The 16,483-nt window shown below is 37.9% G+C and overlaps 1 protein-coding gene across 5 annotated transcripts in view; it reads right to left on the bottom strand.

The window, feature by feature from the left end:
• fibcd1a (fibrinogen C domain containing 1a) overlaps positions 1 to 16,483 on the bottom strand; it is a 148,363-nt gene that overhangs the window by 129,629 nt on the left and 2,251 nt on the right. For 2 of the 5 annotated variants that reach the window (XM_077224221.1, XM_077224223.1), the window contains exons 1-2: positions 3,364 to 3,501; positions 3,072 to 3,154 (exon numbers count right to left, since the gene is read on the bottom strand). The exons of 1 other annotated variant lie outside the window; for it this stretch is intronic. In XM_077224221.1, coding sequence (XP_077080336.1) covers positions 3,072 to 3,143 — 72 coding nt within the window. In that variant the 5' untranslated portion in view covers positions 3,144 to 3,154; positions 3,364 to 3,501. Of the gene's footprint in view, positions 1 to 3,071; positions 3,733 to 16,483 lie in introns of those variants that run through there. 2 more of the 5 variants (XM_077224224.1, XM_077224222.1) reach the window with 2 other exon arrangements.

Below are 16,483 nucleotides of genomic sequence, written 5' to 3'. Positions count from 1 at the left end.
CGTTCCAAACCAGAACGAGAAAAAAAGGACAGGTTTGGCAGGATGTTCACAGTATTCTTTCTCATTCAATGACAGTGAATGGTGACCAGGGACTGTCAAGCTCTAAAAATGACAAGATGGAAACATAAAAATTCATAAAATCTTTATGAAAAATAGTAGTCCATCAAACTGTGCACTATAATTCATCAGAAGACATAAAATAAATTCTCTCTAATCCATTTCAAACCTCATTTTGTGTAATGTGTATATTCAGATTTGGCATATTGCAATCAGGTAAAAGACACATGAAAATAAAAATATTTAACAAACCTTGGAATATATGTGAACGAGAATGAGATTGGAGATTCAGAAGAGTTCACACCAAGAGCGATAAATGGACAATAACATTCTGTTTATTAGTAAGTAAGTGCTGCACTTATGTCGTTTGCCACTTTAAATGTCCAAGCTCTTTAAAGTTGGGTGGATTTTGATTGGCTGTCAATGTTTTTATCTTCATCAGCTGAAAAAACAATTCTGAAAGTGATTCCCATGATATTGTTCCTCAGTGTCGTTATCGTTATAGCTGTGGTGTGGACATACACTCTTTTAAAAAAAGGTTTATAAAAGGGGTGTTTTTATTTTTTTAGCGATGCCATAGACCATTTTTGCTTCTCTAAAGAACCTTTCAGTGAACAATTCTTAATATAACCATAACAAAGAGCCTTTTAATAATCTGAAGAACCCTTTTCACCAATAAAGAACACTTTGTACAATGGAAAGGCTCCATCGATGTTATAGGTTCCTCATGGAACCATAGATGACAATAAAGAACCTTTACTTTTAAGAGTGCACCTTATTAAAATGATTGTGAATGGCCCTTTTTATTATAGTGCACAATTTGTATGGGCTATTTTTATGGCCCTTTTGGTGACAATTCACTTTCATTCCATGCAAAACAGCAATTTCAACTTCTAAATAAGAAAGAAAATCATTTTGGTTTGGAAAGACATGAAGGCCAGTAGATAACAACAGGAAAGGAGTTCACAGCAGCTATTTTTTATCCAGCATGTGTGATCGTGTGTGTCTGCAGGGGTGGACTTTAAAGCATAGCACGGGTGGGCCAACAGTGAAGAAATCCCCAGCATTTGAGGAACAAGGAGCTAATGAGTCCATCTGACCATACAATTATGTTACTGTGACTTGTGTGGCCCTTACATAACACACACAGCATACATCACATTACTAAAGGAAAAGCAAAACATATCCTTATTTTACCTGTACGCCTGTCTAACAAAGACCCTTAAGCCTATTTTTAACTCGCTTTTACAGCTGCACAACAGGCCAGGGGTTTCACCTACTATACTCAACTGAAAAAAAATAAAATCAAGGCACAAAGAGCAGCATGAGAAATTACAAATCGTGTCCATCAAATTCTGAACGCTCCAGCACAGCAGGTGAACGGTTTTATTCGTCCCATGAGATCACACCCCTCCCCTCTCACTCCCGCTCCCAAACGAATATTTTATTAATAAACATCAGTCAGAAATGGATGGCAGATGAATTCACGTTGATTAATTAACAACCCCTAAAATAACTTACAACAGCACTAAAGCAAACAAGCCCAGGCAGTTTGATAAACTGGCACGACATATTTGGTTGTGCAGTGTGATAAAATGACTCAGTTTCATAAGACAGGAAAATATAGAACTGCCATTAAACAAGCGGCTCGTGTTAATGTTGATGCTTCAAAAGCAAGGCTTGACATATTCCTGAAAGGGCATTGTATTATGCACACTTCACACCCCTGCTGAGAGAAGGTTAGAGGATGCCACATGAGGATGATAGCAATAATAAACAGCTGTTACAACCGTGATCCCACCCTAAAACCTCTATAATCAGGATTGCTATAAACAGCGTGTTATGCACATTTCCCCCTAAATGCTCACAGCAGATTACAGTTGCTGTGAAATGCAGGCAACAGCGAGAGCTTTGAAAAGGACAGAGAGAGATAAAGAAATCAAAGATGCAACACACTTCTGCATGCCGATCTGTGATGTGCTCTCTCTCTGCAGTGAATGCATGAACTTCCACCAGTCATGAGTGAAATGTTCTGGCAGACATGCAGTTGCTCATACATGGAGGGGCTGAGCTTAATCCCGGAGTTCTGTGTGAGCTGCATAATAGAAACAAATATATTCCCTTGTGTACAGAGGGCATGCTATCATCTGGCACTCATACTATATCACTCTGAATGCTTGAGAGATAAAGGGGCTTATTTTTTACTGCCAATAAACTTATATTAAGCCCATGAATCTGTCAATATTTAGGTATTATCAGCATCCACCAGCGATTAACAGAAGCGGTCGAGTGTTGGTTACAAAATTTACCAAAATGTATTGATTCTTAGTAAATACTGTGTGAAGCAAGTACTCTTTTGAATTCATCTACTTTTGTAAATTGTATTTGTTGTCACTAAATTGTACTGCATACTGTTTGTCAGCACTAGTACAGACCACTTGGTTCTCTAGATATCAATATATATATATATATATATATATATATAAAATAGTACTTTACATTTTGGCCAAAATTATATATATATATATATATATATATATATATATATATATATATATATATATATATATATATACATACATACAGTTAGGCAATTATAAATGAGGTGCACACACAAAAAAAGTCCTTCAATAATATATATTCATGTATTATTTAAAGTCATACTTTTAAATCTCTTTCAAGGCAACACTGTCTGATCCACAACAATTACTTAGAAGACACAGAATAGTAAAGATGACAAATAGCCTACTGAAATTTCTCTAATTATATTTATTTAAATAAATAGTTTATTCAACAATGTCCATGTAGCCTATTTGGGATTTGTTAATAGTGGCATGCGTTTCAAAATATTCAGCACCGAGTAATATCCCCGTTGTTTTTAAATGTATTTATTGGATATAAAAAAAGAAATGTGACTGCATTTGATCATATTCATAGTTTTAGACATGCCTGAGCATCATAAATGCATCGACACGGGTCTAATAGCTTTCCTACATGATGCGCGTGCAACATACCTGCGATTTATGCTGCTGACCATCCTCGAGTTCTGAAACACTGTTCATGATTTTCCATCGATCATTTACCATTCTCTGGAATCCTTACCATCCGAGAGTTGTTTTCATAGGCATGAGGAGAGAATGGAACTGTCAGTCTTAAATTCCAGCATCCAAGAAAGAGAAAAATGAAACAGCACAACAGTCTAGGGGAACTAAAACTACTTCACAAAACGATCCGCACAAACCTACTGAAAACCGGGGCACAGAACTAGAGATCCACACTCATTTTGTAGAAAACAAATATACGTACTTCAAGGGACTTGACCCTCACCCCAAAAAGAAACAAAACAAGAAAATGCAGTCCGAAACCAGATCCGATGTCCTCCACGCTCTCAAATACAGAGGCGAAGGTGTGACGGTTTGCGGATGATGCGTTCCGTTAGTTGGCAGGTAACGTTATTCCTCCTCAGATATGAAACTTTCCCTATCCAGTCATTGAGAAACACAAAAACGCGGGTTTAGATTATAGAACAAAGTTATGCAAAATAACTGTATGTTAAGCATCCGTTTGGTTTGCTTCAGTCCTGTGGTGATAACACGCTCCTGAGATCAGCACCCCCTTTCTTGTGCTTACAACGCGTCTGCTAGCGATGTCCGATCTGTGAACGAATCGTTCTTCTGAGTCAAATCTTTTCGATGAATCATTTGAACCGGTTCACTAAACCGGTCTCACGCACTGGACTAAACGACTCGAATACGGATAGGTCGGAGCGGATCTCGAGTGAACAATTGTGGAGTGCATCGAGGATTTGACTGATGGGGCGAAAAGCAGGACACACACACACACACACACACACACACACACACACACACACACACACACACACACACACACACACACACACACACACACACACACACAAACACACAATATATAATATAATAATATAATAAACAAATTAAATAAATAAACATTAAAGAATAGAAAATAGTAATTGTGTGAACAAGTGACTGATTTTAGCCGCAGTTTATTTTAGACATAAAAGTTAAAGTTAGTAGACATAAAGTTACACTTTAGATTCTAAAAAGCATGTGATTGGAAAGGAAATCTGATGAGAAGCAGAAGTGTGGAGTGATGTCATCAAAATCATTGATTAATGTTGGCGGAAGTGAGAGACTACGTTTTGACATCTTAGCTTCTGAATGTGAAATTTGTCATTGTTTTGGAGCACACTAGCTTATATACAACAGAAATTCATATACAGGCTATTCATACTAAAAGACAAAAAAAACTAAAATTTTGATTTCATGGAGACTTTAACAGAAAATGTAACATTATCAGATATTAGCATAACATTAACTTGACATGGAGAAAATCAAATTGCACCTGAAATTATACAGGTTTCATCAAATTAGACCCTGTGGTCATCTTACCAGAAAGAGATAAGACCCACACAGAGAAGTACACACACGCTAGCGCGACTGCGAAATATTTCCACTAAAGACGACTACGGAAAGCATATCGTGGTCAAACTTAAAATGCAATTGCAATTTTTTTTTTTACTTTATCAATTGCGTACACACAACATGTGACATCAGCTGCTTTAAAAATATAACAGCATTTGCGCTTGCCTTTTTTCTTATACTGTATAGCTTCTATGGGATTTAAAAAAAACATACAGTCTCTGATTAATAAAGTGTTTACTGTTCTGGAACAGAATGCTCACATGCACTTGCCTGACCCATGTATTTTACAGCTACTACCATTTCATGTCATTGAAATTTACAGATGTAGAGTACAGATGTGATTGTATCATCCAAAAAAAACAAAAAACAATCTGAGGTTTATTTTGAGGTCATTGTGTTCTGCTGTTATTTATCAAAAAAGCAGCATCTCTGTTTGAAAAAACAGTTTGTTTAAAGTCAGTGCAACTGCACATCCACACTGTTTTTTATACAATTATCACAATCTTTAGTCCCCATGAAACAAAAATTGACAATTCATGTTTTTAGGGAATATTGCAGTATTTATTATAAAATGTTTATCCATGCACATATTTTTTTTCATGTGCCCTTGTAATCTTTAATCAAAATAACTTCCCCTCCCTCTTGCAGCGGCTTGTTTATTGGCGTGAGGGCGGGACAACCTGTCACTCACATGCAATCAGATGCAATCACAGCAATAGAGTGCTGACGCATTTTTTTAGGCCAAAACCCAGAAACGAGTTAGCATTCAAGCACTTCCGGTTCAATTGCCCCGAAGTCAATGGGTTTTTGGTTAAATAGCTGAAATAAGGTCTTTTTGTTGAACACAAGCTCAAGATACTTTTACGTTTTATTTTACGACATAAAAGACCCCACTCATGATTCATGTTATGTGTCTTAAATGCTATTGGTAACAAGTGGCTAAATGGGACTACAGAGGGTGTCAGGGAAACATCATTAGTCGAACAGGTAAGAGCAATACTTTTAGCAACGCTCATTGTGCTTTTACAAAACAACCGTATACATATTGGGAACTATATTCTCAGAAGGCGAAGCGCTGCTACTTGGGTGGAGTGATTTGCTCCCAGCACCTGAGAAGCCCCGTGGTGAGGAGCAGAGAGTTCGCTCAGAGTGTTGCGCTAATGGGCGGTACGGCACTGGGCGGTACGATTACCGCCCAGTGGCACTTACACCAATCATCACCAAATGCTTGGAACGGTTAGTCTTGGGTCACATCAAAGATTGCCTCCCTCCCTCGTCTGACCCTTATCAATTCGCCTACAAGGCAAATAGGGAAACTGAGAACGCTATTGCCATCACTCTACACACGGCGCTGAGCCACCTGGAGCATAGAGAGAGCTATGTCAGGATGCTCTTTGTTGATTATAGCTCAGCCTTCAACACTATCGTCCCCGACATCCTGATCAGCAAACTGTCTGATCTGGGATTCCACCCACTCACCTGTTCATGGATAAAAGATTTTCTCACAAACAGACCACAGTCAGTAAAACTTGGAGACAACCGCTCCTCTACTTGTTTATTGAGCACGGGTTCCCCACAAGGTTGTGTGTTGAGTCCGCTGCTCTACATCCTTTACACTGCCGATTGCAGACCCATTCACAACAGTAATACCATACTGAAGTTTGCAGATGACACAATGGTGGTGGGGTTGAGTCAGCCTACAGAGACGAGGTTCTGGAATTGTCCAAGTGGTGCCTGGAAAACAACCTGACTATAAACACCAAAAAAACCAAAGAAATTATCCTGGACTTCAGGAAACACCGGGCAGACTTGAGACCTCTTTTCCTCAATGGAGACTGCGTGGAGAGGGTCCACGCTTTCACTTTTTTGGGCACTATAATCTCCGTCGATCTCTCCTGGAAAATAAACACCATTGCTGTCTTTAAAAAATCACACCAACGTCTGCACTTCCTGAGAGTCCTCAGGAGGAACAATGTTGGAAAGGAGCTGCTAGTGACTTTTTACCACTCTACCGTCGAGAGCATTCTAACGTACTGCATTACAGTATGGTTTTCTCACTGCACAGAGGCAGAACGGAAGAAGCTTCAGAGAGTGATAAATACCGTACAGAGAATCATCGGCTGCACCCTTCCCTCCCTAAAGGACATCTACTCATCCCGCTGCCTCAATAGAGCAAAGGCCATCACCAAAGACTATTTCCATCCAGCCTACCCCCTGTTTGAGCTGTTGCCCTCTGGCAGGCGCTACAGGTCAATCAGGACCAGAACAAATAGATTCAGAAATAGCTTCTTTCCACAAGCCATCACCATAGTGAACACACATGGTCACTAACTGTTTCCCACCCGTACACACATACATTCGCATAAACGCACACACACACACACACACACACACACACACACACACACACACACAATATGGTCCATGTGGAAAATGTTTACATTTCAGTGTACAAAATATTCTATTTTTGTCTTGTGTGTTATTATCTTTATTTTTTATTTTATTTTTACGAAGCTACATTCTTGCTTGCCTTTTAAAGTTATATTTATGTGTACTAGATGAATTGCTTCTAAATTTTCGTTGTTCATTTCTTGGGCAATGACAATAAAAAATTTCTTCTTCTACTACTTCTACTTCTAATCACTCTGCCCAAGTAGCAGTTCTTCGCCTTCTGAGAATATAGCTCCCAGGATGTATACAGTTAAAAGATGGCTGTGTCTCATATGACCTTGTTATTTGTACACACTGTGACTATACAAATCAAAACATAAATAGGATAATGTTGGCGTTATTTTGTCACCTATTGGGAGCAGTATGCTAGCTGGATCCATTTACTTCAAGTCTTTGTGCTAAGCTACATTTACATTTATTCATTTAGCTGACGCTTTTATCCAAAGCGACTTACAATTGCTATATTTCAGAGGTTGCACGCCTCTGGAGCAACTAGGGGTTAAGTCTCTTGCTCAGGGACACATTGGTGTCTCTGAGTGGATTCAAACCCGGGTCTCTCACACCAAGGGCATGTGTCTTATCCACTGCGCCATCACCACCCAAGCTAGGCTAGCGGTCGGTGCGTCAGACATAGTTACAGCACGCATGGAGATGAAAAGGGTATGTATGGATTTATCTAACCATGGGGGATAAGGTGAACAAGCTAAAGTCCCAAAAAGTCGGTGTGTTCCTTTAAGGTACCTTGGCAGTGAGCGGAATCACACAGACCAAAACAAAAACAGACATTCCAACAAGGAATGCACATTTCAAAGTAAAATATCTGCCTGTAGCATTGTTTTTCACAGAAACGAGTATGTAAACTTAGCATGTTTCCTAAATATCTGCAAACATATTATGGTATTTTTATTGTTTAGACAGTCATGTACAGTCAGCAGCTTTAACTCAATTTGTTAGCGATCCCATTGTTACCTACGCAGCTGATTGGTTGATGTGGCATCAGCAGCCAATGAGCTTGCAGGTCATCATTCAAATACTTGGCATTGTTTACTGTAAGCAGTCTGCAGCGCACTTCAGAAACCCTCTACCTTCCCCAGCTCCACGTGTTTAGATCTGCTACGGGTGTTGTTTCATGTATGTTATAGTATGTGCAGCAGCAGCATGTCTTACTTGTTCACGGCAGCATGTCTGTGAATGTACTGGCAGTAGCAAGTCTCTGTACTTGCAGGTCTGCAGTGACTTTAAACAATTTTTTTTTTTTTTTGCAATTCTCTTCTACCACAGTACCACAGTGATTTGTAAGGGTATTAAGAATGGTGTGAGTCAGTATGACAATGTTACTAGTACGGAGTTAACAGACAAGCCACCAAAATGCAACTTGTTTGGATGTCAAGTCCTTAAAAGGCAGGATTGTTTGAGAAATTCACTTCAGGTAGTTTAAAAAATGAGAGCAACTATTCTGTCAGCTGGTAAACAAGCTGCCATTTGTGCTGTGAAAACTATGCCAGGAGGTGTGCAGAAAACTCAGTTTGCCCTTCCTTTGCTCTGCAGCTACAGTAAGTATGTGCACCCATGTGCTTTCCAAAAAAAAACGTTTTTCAGCTATTTGCAATATTGAATTTTCAGTCATACAGAATTGTAAACAGCTAAAACATCCTATAAACGGTCCTCTAACTAATAATAGTGACATGGTCCAGAAATGTTTATGTTGCCTGTATTATAATCATTCACCCTCAACGGGAGGAGTTAAGGCCCGTTCACACCAAGGATTATAATTACAACGATAAAGACATAGTTAGAAAAAATCATTCTAAATATAAAAGAATAGCAAAGTCCACACCACAACTTTAATGATAATGGTACAGAGAAACGATAATCATTGGAATTACTTCAGAATAACTTTTTCCAGCTGATGAGCATAAAAATATTAACAGCCAATCAGAATCTATCGTGCACTAAGAGGACAAGCATTTAAAGTGGCAGATTGACAATTGTCAACGTTCCTGTAGAAAATATAGCATAATAAACATCCGTTGTTATTAAACCCCAGCTCAGTCTGACTCCATGTGTGAGATTGTCAAACCAGCGAGTTTGCAGAGCTGGAAACACAAGCCACAGAGAAATGCCCTCTGTCAAAAAGCAGCCTTCTGCCAAATAAAGAGACTGAATAAGATACTCAAAATAGTGAAAGCACCAACTACGGCTTGGTAAAATAGGCGACAACAAGATGCATCTCACTGACAACTCGAAAAAAGCTGAAATAATTTTTTTTTTTGTTCTTGCACTCTTAAATTAAATTTAATTCACATTTATTTGTATAGCGCTTTTCACAATACACATGGTTTCAAAGCAGCTTTACAGAAAATGCATGAGTCCACATTACAATTTAGAGTGATCTGTTATCAAGTTATGCATTTCAGACATACAGTATAAAAATCACAGCTAGCTAAAAATGTACTAATGTAAACAATGTAATAATTTATGGCAGAAACAATGAAGTAAACTTGAAAGCTTGAAAACAATGAAAACTTTTGAAGTAATTAATACTATTCAGATCCAAAAGTTAGGACCTCAGGTGGAACAACTCCATTTTTTCCTGATTGCCTTTAATTAATTGACATAGTTTTGTTCAAAACACAAAGAATACATATCAAAACCGCTCATTATTTTTTAGTAAAATGAAAAACATGATTAAAATTAATCAAAATAGCAAACTTACTTAAGGCCAAATTCATATTTTCAGAGCTGAAGGCAGACGAAAAATTAGCTTCTACTCCAGAAATAACCAAATTATAGTCCTAATTTATCAAAAGTCCTCAAGGGGTGTGGGTAAAACTCAGAGTTGGCAAAGCAATAATGGGAAACTCAGGAAAACTAGCTCAAAAAACCACAATCAATCAATCAAGCAGTCAATCAATAGACCAACCGCTTTGTCAATAAGTTGTTTGTCTACCTGTACATTTACCTCACATTCATCTGTCAACTACTTGCTGCTGTCATCAGAGTCTTTTTCTCTTCCTCTTTCACCTCCATCTATCTACCCACATCACAGGTTTCACTTCTTTTAGGCCTTATATTACATATTCAGTGTTCGGTTTGCAACTCATATTCAGTATCGCTCCTCCTCGGTCTAGACGTCAGAAGTTGACAGCGTGATTGGCAATTACTTGCCATTTTGCTTAGATCCACATCTTTAACCTTCCAATACATAACATTTACTGCAAGGTTATTTTACTCTAAATAGCAGTAAACATGAGGATGCATGATTTCGGTAGTAAATTATAACCTTAGAGCGATAATAATGGCCTCTCATGTCATCTGCCTTAACACGGATTTATCTTCACATGTTATATCATGAAATGGATAAGCCATTGAGTTCAAGGTGAAACAAGGGATCTCAGTGGCACTAATATCCTTCTTGAAACTTGATACAAAGTAAATGTGCTTTAGGACACACAACAAATTACTGTTGTTGCAATTTGCTATTCATAATGAACGAATGAATGTATCTGTTGCCTTTGGCTCTGTAATATAGCACAAGATACCTCAGGGGTGGCCAGGATGATGTATATACAGCATATATATACACTGTATATATAATGTATATATATATATATATATATATATATATATATATATATATCCCTTAAATGCATATTCAGGACTTTAGCGCAACCCGGATCTATATCGAGATGGAGAAGAATATCCTTTTGGAGCTTGGAAGGGTTCAGTTTGAGCAGATGTTTTATACCATCATCACTGACCTCGCCAGAGCTCATTTCCCAGTATATTCAGCGTCTGGCTCATATTTTGCGATCTCAAACATATTCTCAAAACTATCATTTTCAACATCTTCAAAATCAATATTTTGATCGCTAGCTTCTTCACCAGATCCACCATCAAGTGACAGTGAGTTTGCATTCAGTCCTTGCTCTGCAGTAAAATCACTGAGCCATTTCAGGTTTTGCTGATGATGCTTCCTATACTTTTGTTTTCTGCCCGCGGTAACTATGAGTGAAACTTCACTTCACAATTGTGTATCAGACATTGCCAGCTTGTGGAGTACAGGTGAATTGCACTTATTCAGCCACCAAAGTTGGGCAGAAAAAAATATACTTGCACTATTACACCTTAACATTAGCAACCCTATAAAATGTTTACCAAAAATGAATGGGAAAACAGGCATTCTTTGATATAAAAAAAAATCCAATTCTATTGTTTATTATGAATTGATTGAGTAATTCTAAGAAGGTTTAAAAATTGAATGAGAAGGAGGGTTCGAATGACGTCCCGGGTCAAAAAAAAAAGACCTGAGGTAAGCATATATATATATATATATATATATATATATATATATATATATATATATATATAAATTTCATATCTCCCAATTCTAGGAAACAAAAAAAGATAGAGTCGCAATTGCGAGAAAAAAGTCAGAATTGTTTTACATTGCTGTCACTGCATATTGATTGTTTTGTTGTAATATTAGTAGTTTTGTATTACAGCATAACCTGGCACAATTAATGTTGCATGACCTTCAATGCTTCCTGAGGCACATTAGCAATTATATAACATATGCTATATGTCAATGACAACCTCCAAATGCCGTTTCAGTGATCAGATGCGTTTCATCTTAGCACTGTCCACTAATTGACCAATGTTAATGCCAGGTGTAAATATATGAGTGGCTGTTTAGGCAATGGAAGGAATGGAAGAAAGATTAAGTTGTAGCTGGTCAAATCATATATTTTGTCATGAGTGTCAAAAGTGTGTTGTATTTTGAGTAAAGAGGACCTTAAATGTTCACTTATTTACCGCATTAGGCGACGGTAGAGTGACCAAAGCAACAGACAGTCCTGCACCGCCAGCCTGTTGTGCCGCCACCTGGGAATATCATAATGGTTCTGCATTTCTGCTTCAGGTAGGAGGTTCAGAAAACAGCCAAATTGTGAAAATGCCCATCTGTCATGTCCCTACGTTTACCTGTGTAGGGTCTGGACCAATCAGACACACACTAATTATTCATATTCACTATATTTAATGAATATAAAGGTCTATGAAACTCTCCCCCAAAACTAACCTCACAAATGAAGTTACTTTGTCAGCCGGGTGTCCGGTTACAGAACACTTTAAGACTGATAACAGACTTTACGACCTCAAAGGAATGTGGCCACATGCGCCACATGCTTAAGAGAGAGAGACCATCTTTAATTAAATAAACTTTGCGGTGTTACTCTGATCTATGAAGGAACATGCCTCACAGAAACTGTGATGATTTACTGTCTCGTGTACTATTAGGTATAACAACATGGTATGTTTGATTGGGGTGTATGTGGTTGAACAACCACCCAACGGTCAATATAACCTCACCTGTATCATGCTTCCTAGCAAATTAATCCTCATTTAATGACACACACTTTGATGTACATCACCTTCTCTTAGAATGCAATGTGAATTTGTTATGTCTATTTGAGCTTGAATGAACAGTCTAAGCATGCTGGGGACAAAGACCATAAATCAACTAAGAGCCGCTTCCCCTCTCGGACATGTCACCTTACTCATAGGTCCATTCAAACCTTAGGGGTTGGTTCTTTTCTCAGGGTATATCAGAGGCAGGCAACAGTGACCGCCCTCTCTTAGTTTTTTCATCCAGCCGCAACACTGTTCTGGTGAGACTGGGGAGCCCCCTCCACGGGGCCCCCAGGGCCCAGCAGGCCTCGATTCCAACCAGAGGTGGGCTCAGGCAGGAGAGAGAAGACTCTCTCACAAAGAACCAAGGACAATCTCAGGAGTTTTGGAACAAAGACTCCAACCAACAACGACTCCAATCACCCATCCTTTTGACTTCCTCACTTCCAATCATGCGTTCCTGGAGAAAGAGAACGCTCAACCAACTTCCACTTGACGCTGCCGGAACCATCAACGACTTCAATTTTCAACAACTTCAAGAATTGTTCCCATTACAAATGCAAGTATTCAATTCAATGAAATGTGAAAATGAAATTCTGATGGTTCTTCTCATAGACCCTCTTCCGGTTTCCAATTTCATCCTATCACTAACCTATTTATGTATTCATGTGTGTATGTTGTTTAGTTTATTTATATTCATATAAATATCTATATTTAGTTAATAAAACTTGTACATAATATGTAGTTGGTTCTGTTTTGTTTGCAATACAAGTCACTTTACGATCACGGTTTTTGCTACTGGCTCAAAGTACTGTACAGGCGAAGAAATAATTATTCTTCGGTGGCCCTTTATTAGAATAAATTAATAATCAAAATAGTTCGTTGGAAGAACTGATTAATTGATTGTAATATTAATTCAGCCACATCAAGTTAATCCAATTAACTGACCCAAATATTTATAATTAATAATAACAAGATATTATTGATTATTAATATTTCCAAAAAGCTGAGTTCCTTACACCTGCCAGGGAACGAGAAAGGCTTAAGAAACCCTGGAGAGAGGTATACAGGTAAAGAGGATATAATAAAGCAAAAATTACAGGATCGACATGGGTGGGTTTTAGAGCAGAGCCACCGGATTATTCAGAGGATGCCCATGAGTATAATAGATCTGTTTGAGTGCTTCCTTCAGCAGTTATCAGAGCTAAATCATGACCTATTAATGAACCATTAAACATTTAATTTTGAAAAATGTTGTGCTTCTGACACAGAGAAATGTACCAGTCTCCAGACTTCCTCTTCAAAAAAATTTACTGTGTAAATAAAAGTCCAAATTGCAAATGAGCGAACACAAATAGTCAATTGATAGTGGTAATATTGCGTTAGGGAGGCTGTTGCAGAGTGCAAAAAAAGATGAGATTTGGATTCATCGCTTGTGACGAGGGGAGAACTCGGTAAGAGGGGAGCAGTGATAGTAGGTGGAAACGCATTTTGGCTGTTTCCCCGTCATTTATGCTGAGAGGAAACCTTCAATTTGCTAGAACAGCATCCAGGAACAAACATGTAGGCCTACCCCGGTATTATTATTATTTTAATTTTTTTGAGAGAGATTTTTTGTATCTTTTTAAGATGCATAGTTAATGTAGGTAAAACATATTTGTGTAAATGACTATGACAATAATGACATTATTGTTGGTCAATCCAATCGAGCTGCACCTTCCGCTGTTTATTTGCTTTATGTCCGGTACACATTGTATGATTTTGGGCAGTCCCAGAAGAAAGATTAAAAGACGAAAGACCAATCGTGGCAGTTTCTGTGGTCTTACGTCGTACAGAGAGAGGGGTTCAAAGATGACCGTTGACGGTCTTACGACAAAAGACAGCCTGCGATCATTTTCTGACAGTGTCAACAGCATGCTCATCTCAGTTTGTTTGCTGACTAGACAAAAAAAAAATGCAACATGAAATGGCATATTGATCATCATGGCGCTAAATCTTACCAAGCTCAATTTGCAAAATTATCAGTTGGCCTCTTTTCCCTAGCAATGACCATGTCCATATTCTCCTCTTTCGCTTCCTCCCTTTTTTCAGTGCACATTAAAAACCACAATTGTCAAAGTGCGATTCATCTTGCTCTATTAGTTTACCACTAGCACCTGCTGATGACATTTTATTCTTTTACTAATTTGCGTAGCCTATAATTCAATAGGTGTCATCAGCGTAGTCTACATAAATGTTGTACGTACCCAAGTTTACAGTGTGACTTGTAATGATCTTATAGGATTGCAGAAATGGCACAGTCTGTAGCAGGCATTAAACTGAAAAGTCTGTCCTTACAGGTACACTCATTTCAGTCCAAAATCATTGAAATTTTTCCCCGTAGAACACAAAAAGAGTTATTATAAAAATGACAGATTTAATTTTATTGTTTGAACCTTTTCCAGAACTATACTTTCAATCTTAAATAAAGACATTTATCATAAAATAAACACACACCCACAGCCACACACACACATACACACACACACACACAAAGTAATGTAATTTCCAAATCAAGCTGCATTTTGTCAAATAATGGAAAAAGTCTGAAAATATTTTCTTTCATTGTTTGTGTTGGCCATTTCATTGCAAAAAATTTTCAAATGTAAATTCCTGTTCTGGAATGTAAGTTCTGCCTCACAAAAATTTTGTCCGTACTCTGAACACACTCGTTTGCAATGACGGTTTCTACGAAAAGTTTCGTCTGAATTTGGGGTTGATTGAATCTGGGCCTTAAATCATTTTTCACAGTTTAAATTCAATGGCACAAATTACGCCCTCTAATATCCCAAAGGTGACAAGCAGAAAGACAAGAGAGAGACAGAATAATGCGACAGTTGTGTGACAAGCGTGTGGGGTGACAGAAATCTCAAATAGGGTGGCGAAGGAGGACGCTGCCGGGCTCGCTGCAATACTGACAGGGTTGACACTGCCTCATCAGGCTTGCATTTTATACTCTATTTGTGCCGAAACACTTCAGTGGGTTTGTAAATAGGCAATTATTTCCGAAAGCAGACAGAGCCAAAGATTTTCACATTGACAGCTGCATTGAGTTTATCGAGTGTATTAATAGAGAAATGTCATGCAGTTGGTGTGATGTTCTGAGACATCATAATGACCCGAGTCTCACATTGGCTTCACCTCAGTCAGAGGCTTGAATAGATAACTAAAGGAGTGCTTGTGCTAATCTCACAGAGCAATGATGCGTTTATGAGGGGTTACATGGCACACAACCAAAGAATGTGTCACCAATGCTTTCTAAGCTACAAGCTATTTAAAAACCTTTTCAAAATGTAGTTAGCTACATTACAAGCTACTAACAAAATGTAAGTAACAACAGTGAATCTATTAACAGCAATATAGCGTGTTACTGGAAAAGCTGACACTTTTAGGAAAAGAGCTGAGCAAACCCCGTGCTTGATATGAACGAGACACGTGATGTTTGAAGAAAAAAAATGAAAGTGTTCAAAGGTTTGATCATATATACAGTGAAATCTAATATCGTGAAATATTATTACCATTTAAAATAACTGTTTTCCATTTGAATACATTTTAAAATGTAATTTATTCCAGTGATGCAAAGCTGAATTTTCAGCATCATTACTCCAGTCTTCAGTGTCACATGATCCTTCAGAAATCATTCTAATATGGTGATTTGCTGCTCAAGAAACATTTCTTATCATCTGATTTTTTGATAAATAGAACATTCAAAAGAACAGCATTTATATTTTTTATTTAGAAATCTTTTCATTCAATCACATTTATTTGTATAGCACATTTGGCCAAAGTGCTTTATATACAGCCCAACACATACAATCTAAGATTATAAAACAAAGTATAAAACAATTACAAAAAAGAATTACAATCAAATGCAAGAGATAAGAGATGAGTCTTTAAATGAGATTTAAATGCATCAAGGGTGGCACAATATCTAACGTGGAGGGGTAAACTGTTCCATAAACAAGGAGCTGCAACAGAGAAGGCACTGTCTCCTTTTGATTTTAGTCGAGTTAGGTAGCTGAAACCTTTGTACAGATCTTAAAGGCCTAGAGGACATATTATGT

Source organism: Siphateles boraxobius, unplaced genomic scaffold, assembly GCF_051911475.1.
Source record: "Siphateles boraxobius isolate OS27281-9 unplaced genomic scaffold, OSU_SipBor_1 9, whole genome shotgun sequence".
Classification (NCBI taxonomy): domain Eukaryota; kingdom Metazoa; phylum Chordata; class Actinopteri; order Cypriniformes; family Leuciscidae; genus Siphateles; species Siphateles boraxobius.
The sequence above is the reverse complement of the archived record's forward strand: the minus strand, read 5'-3'. Positions and strand labels throughout refer to the sequence as shown.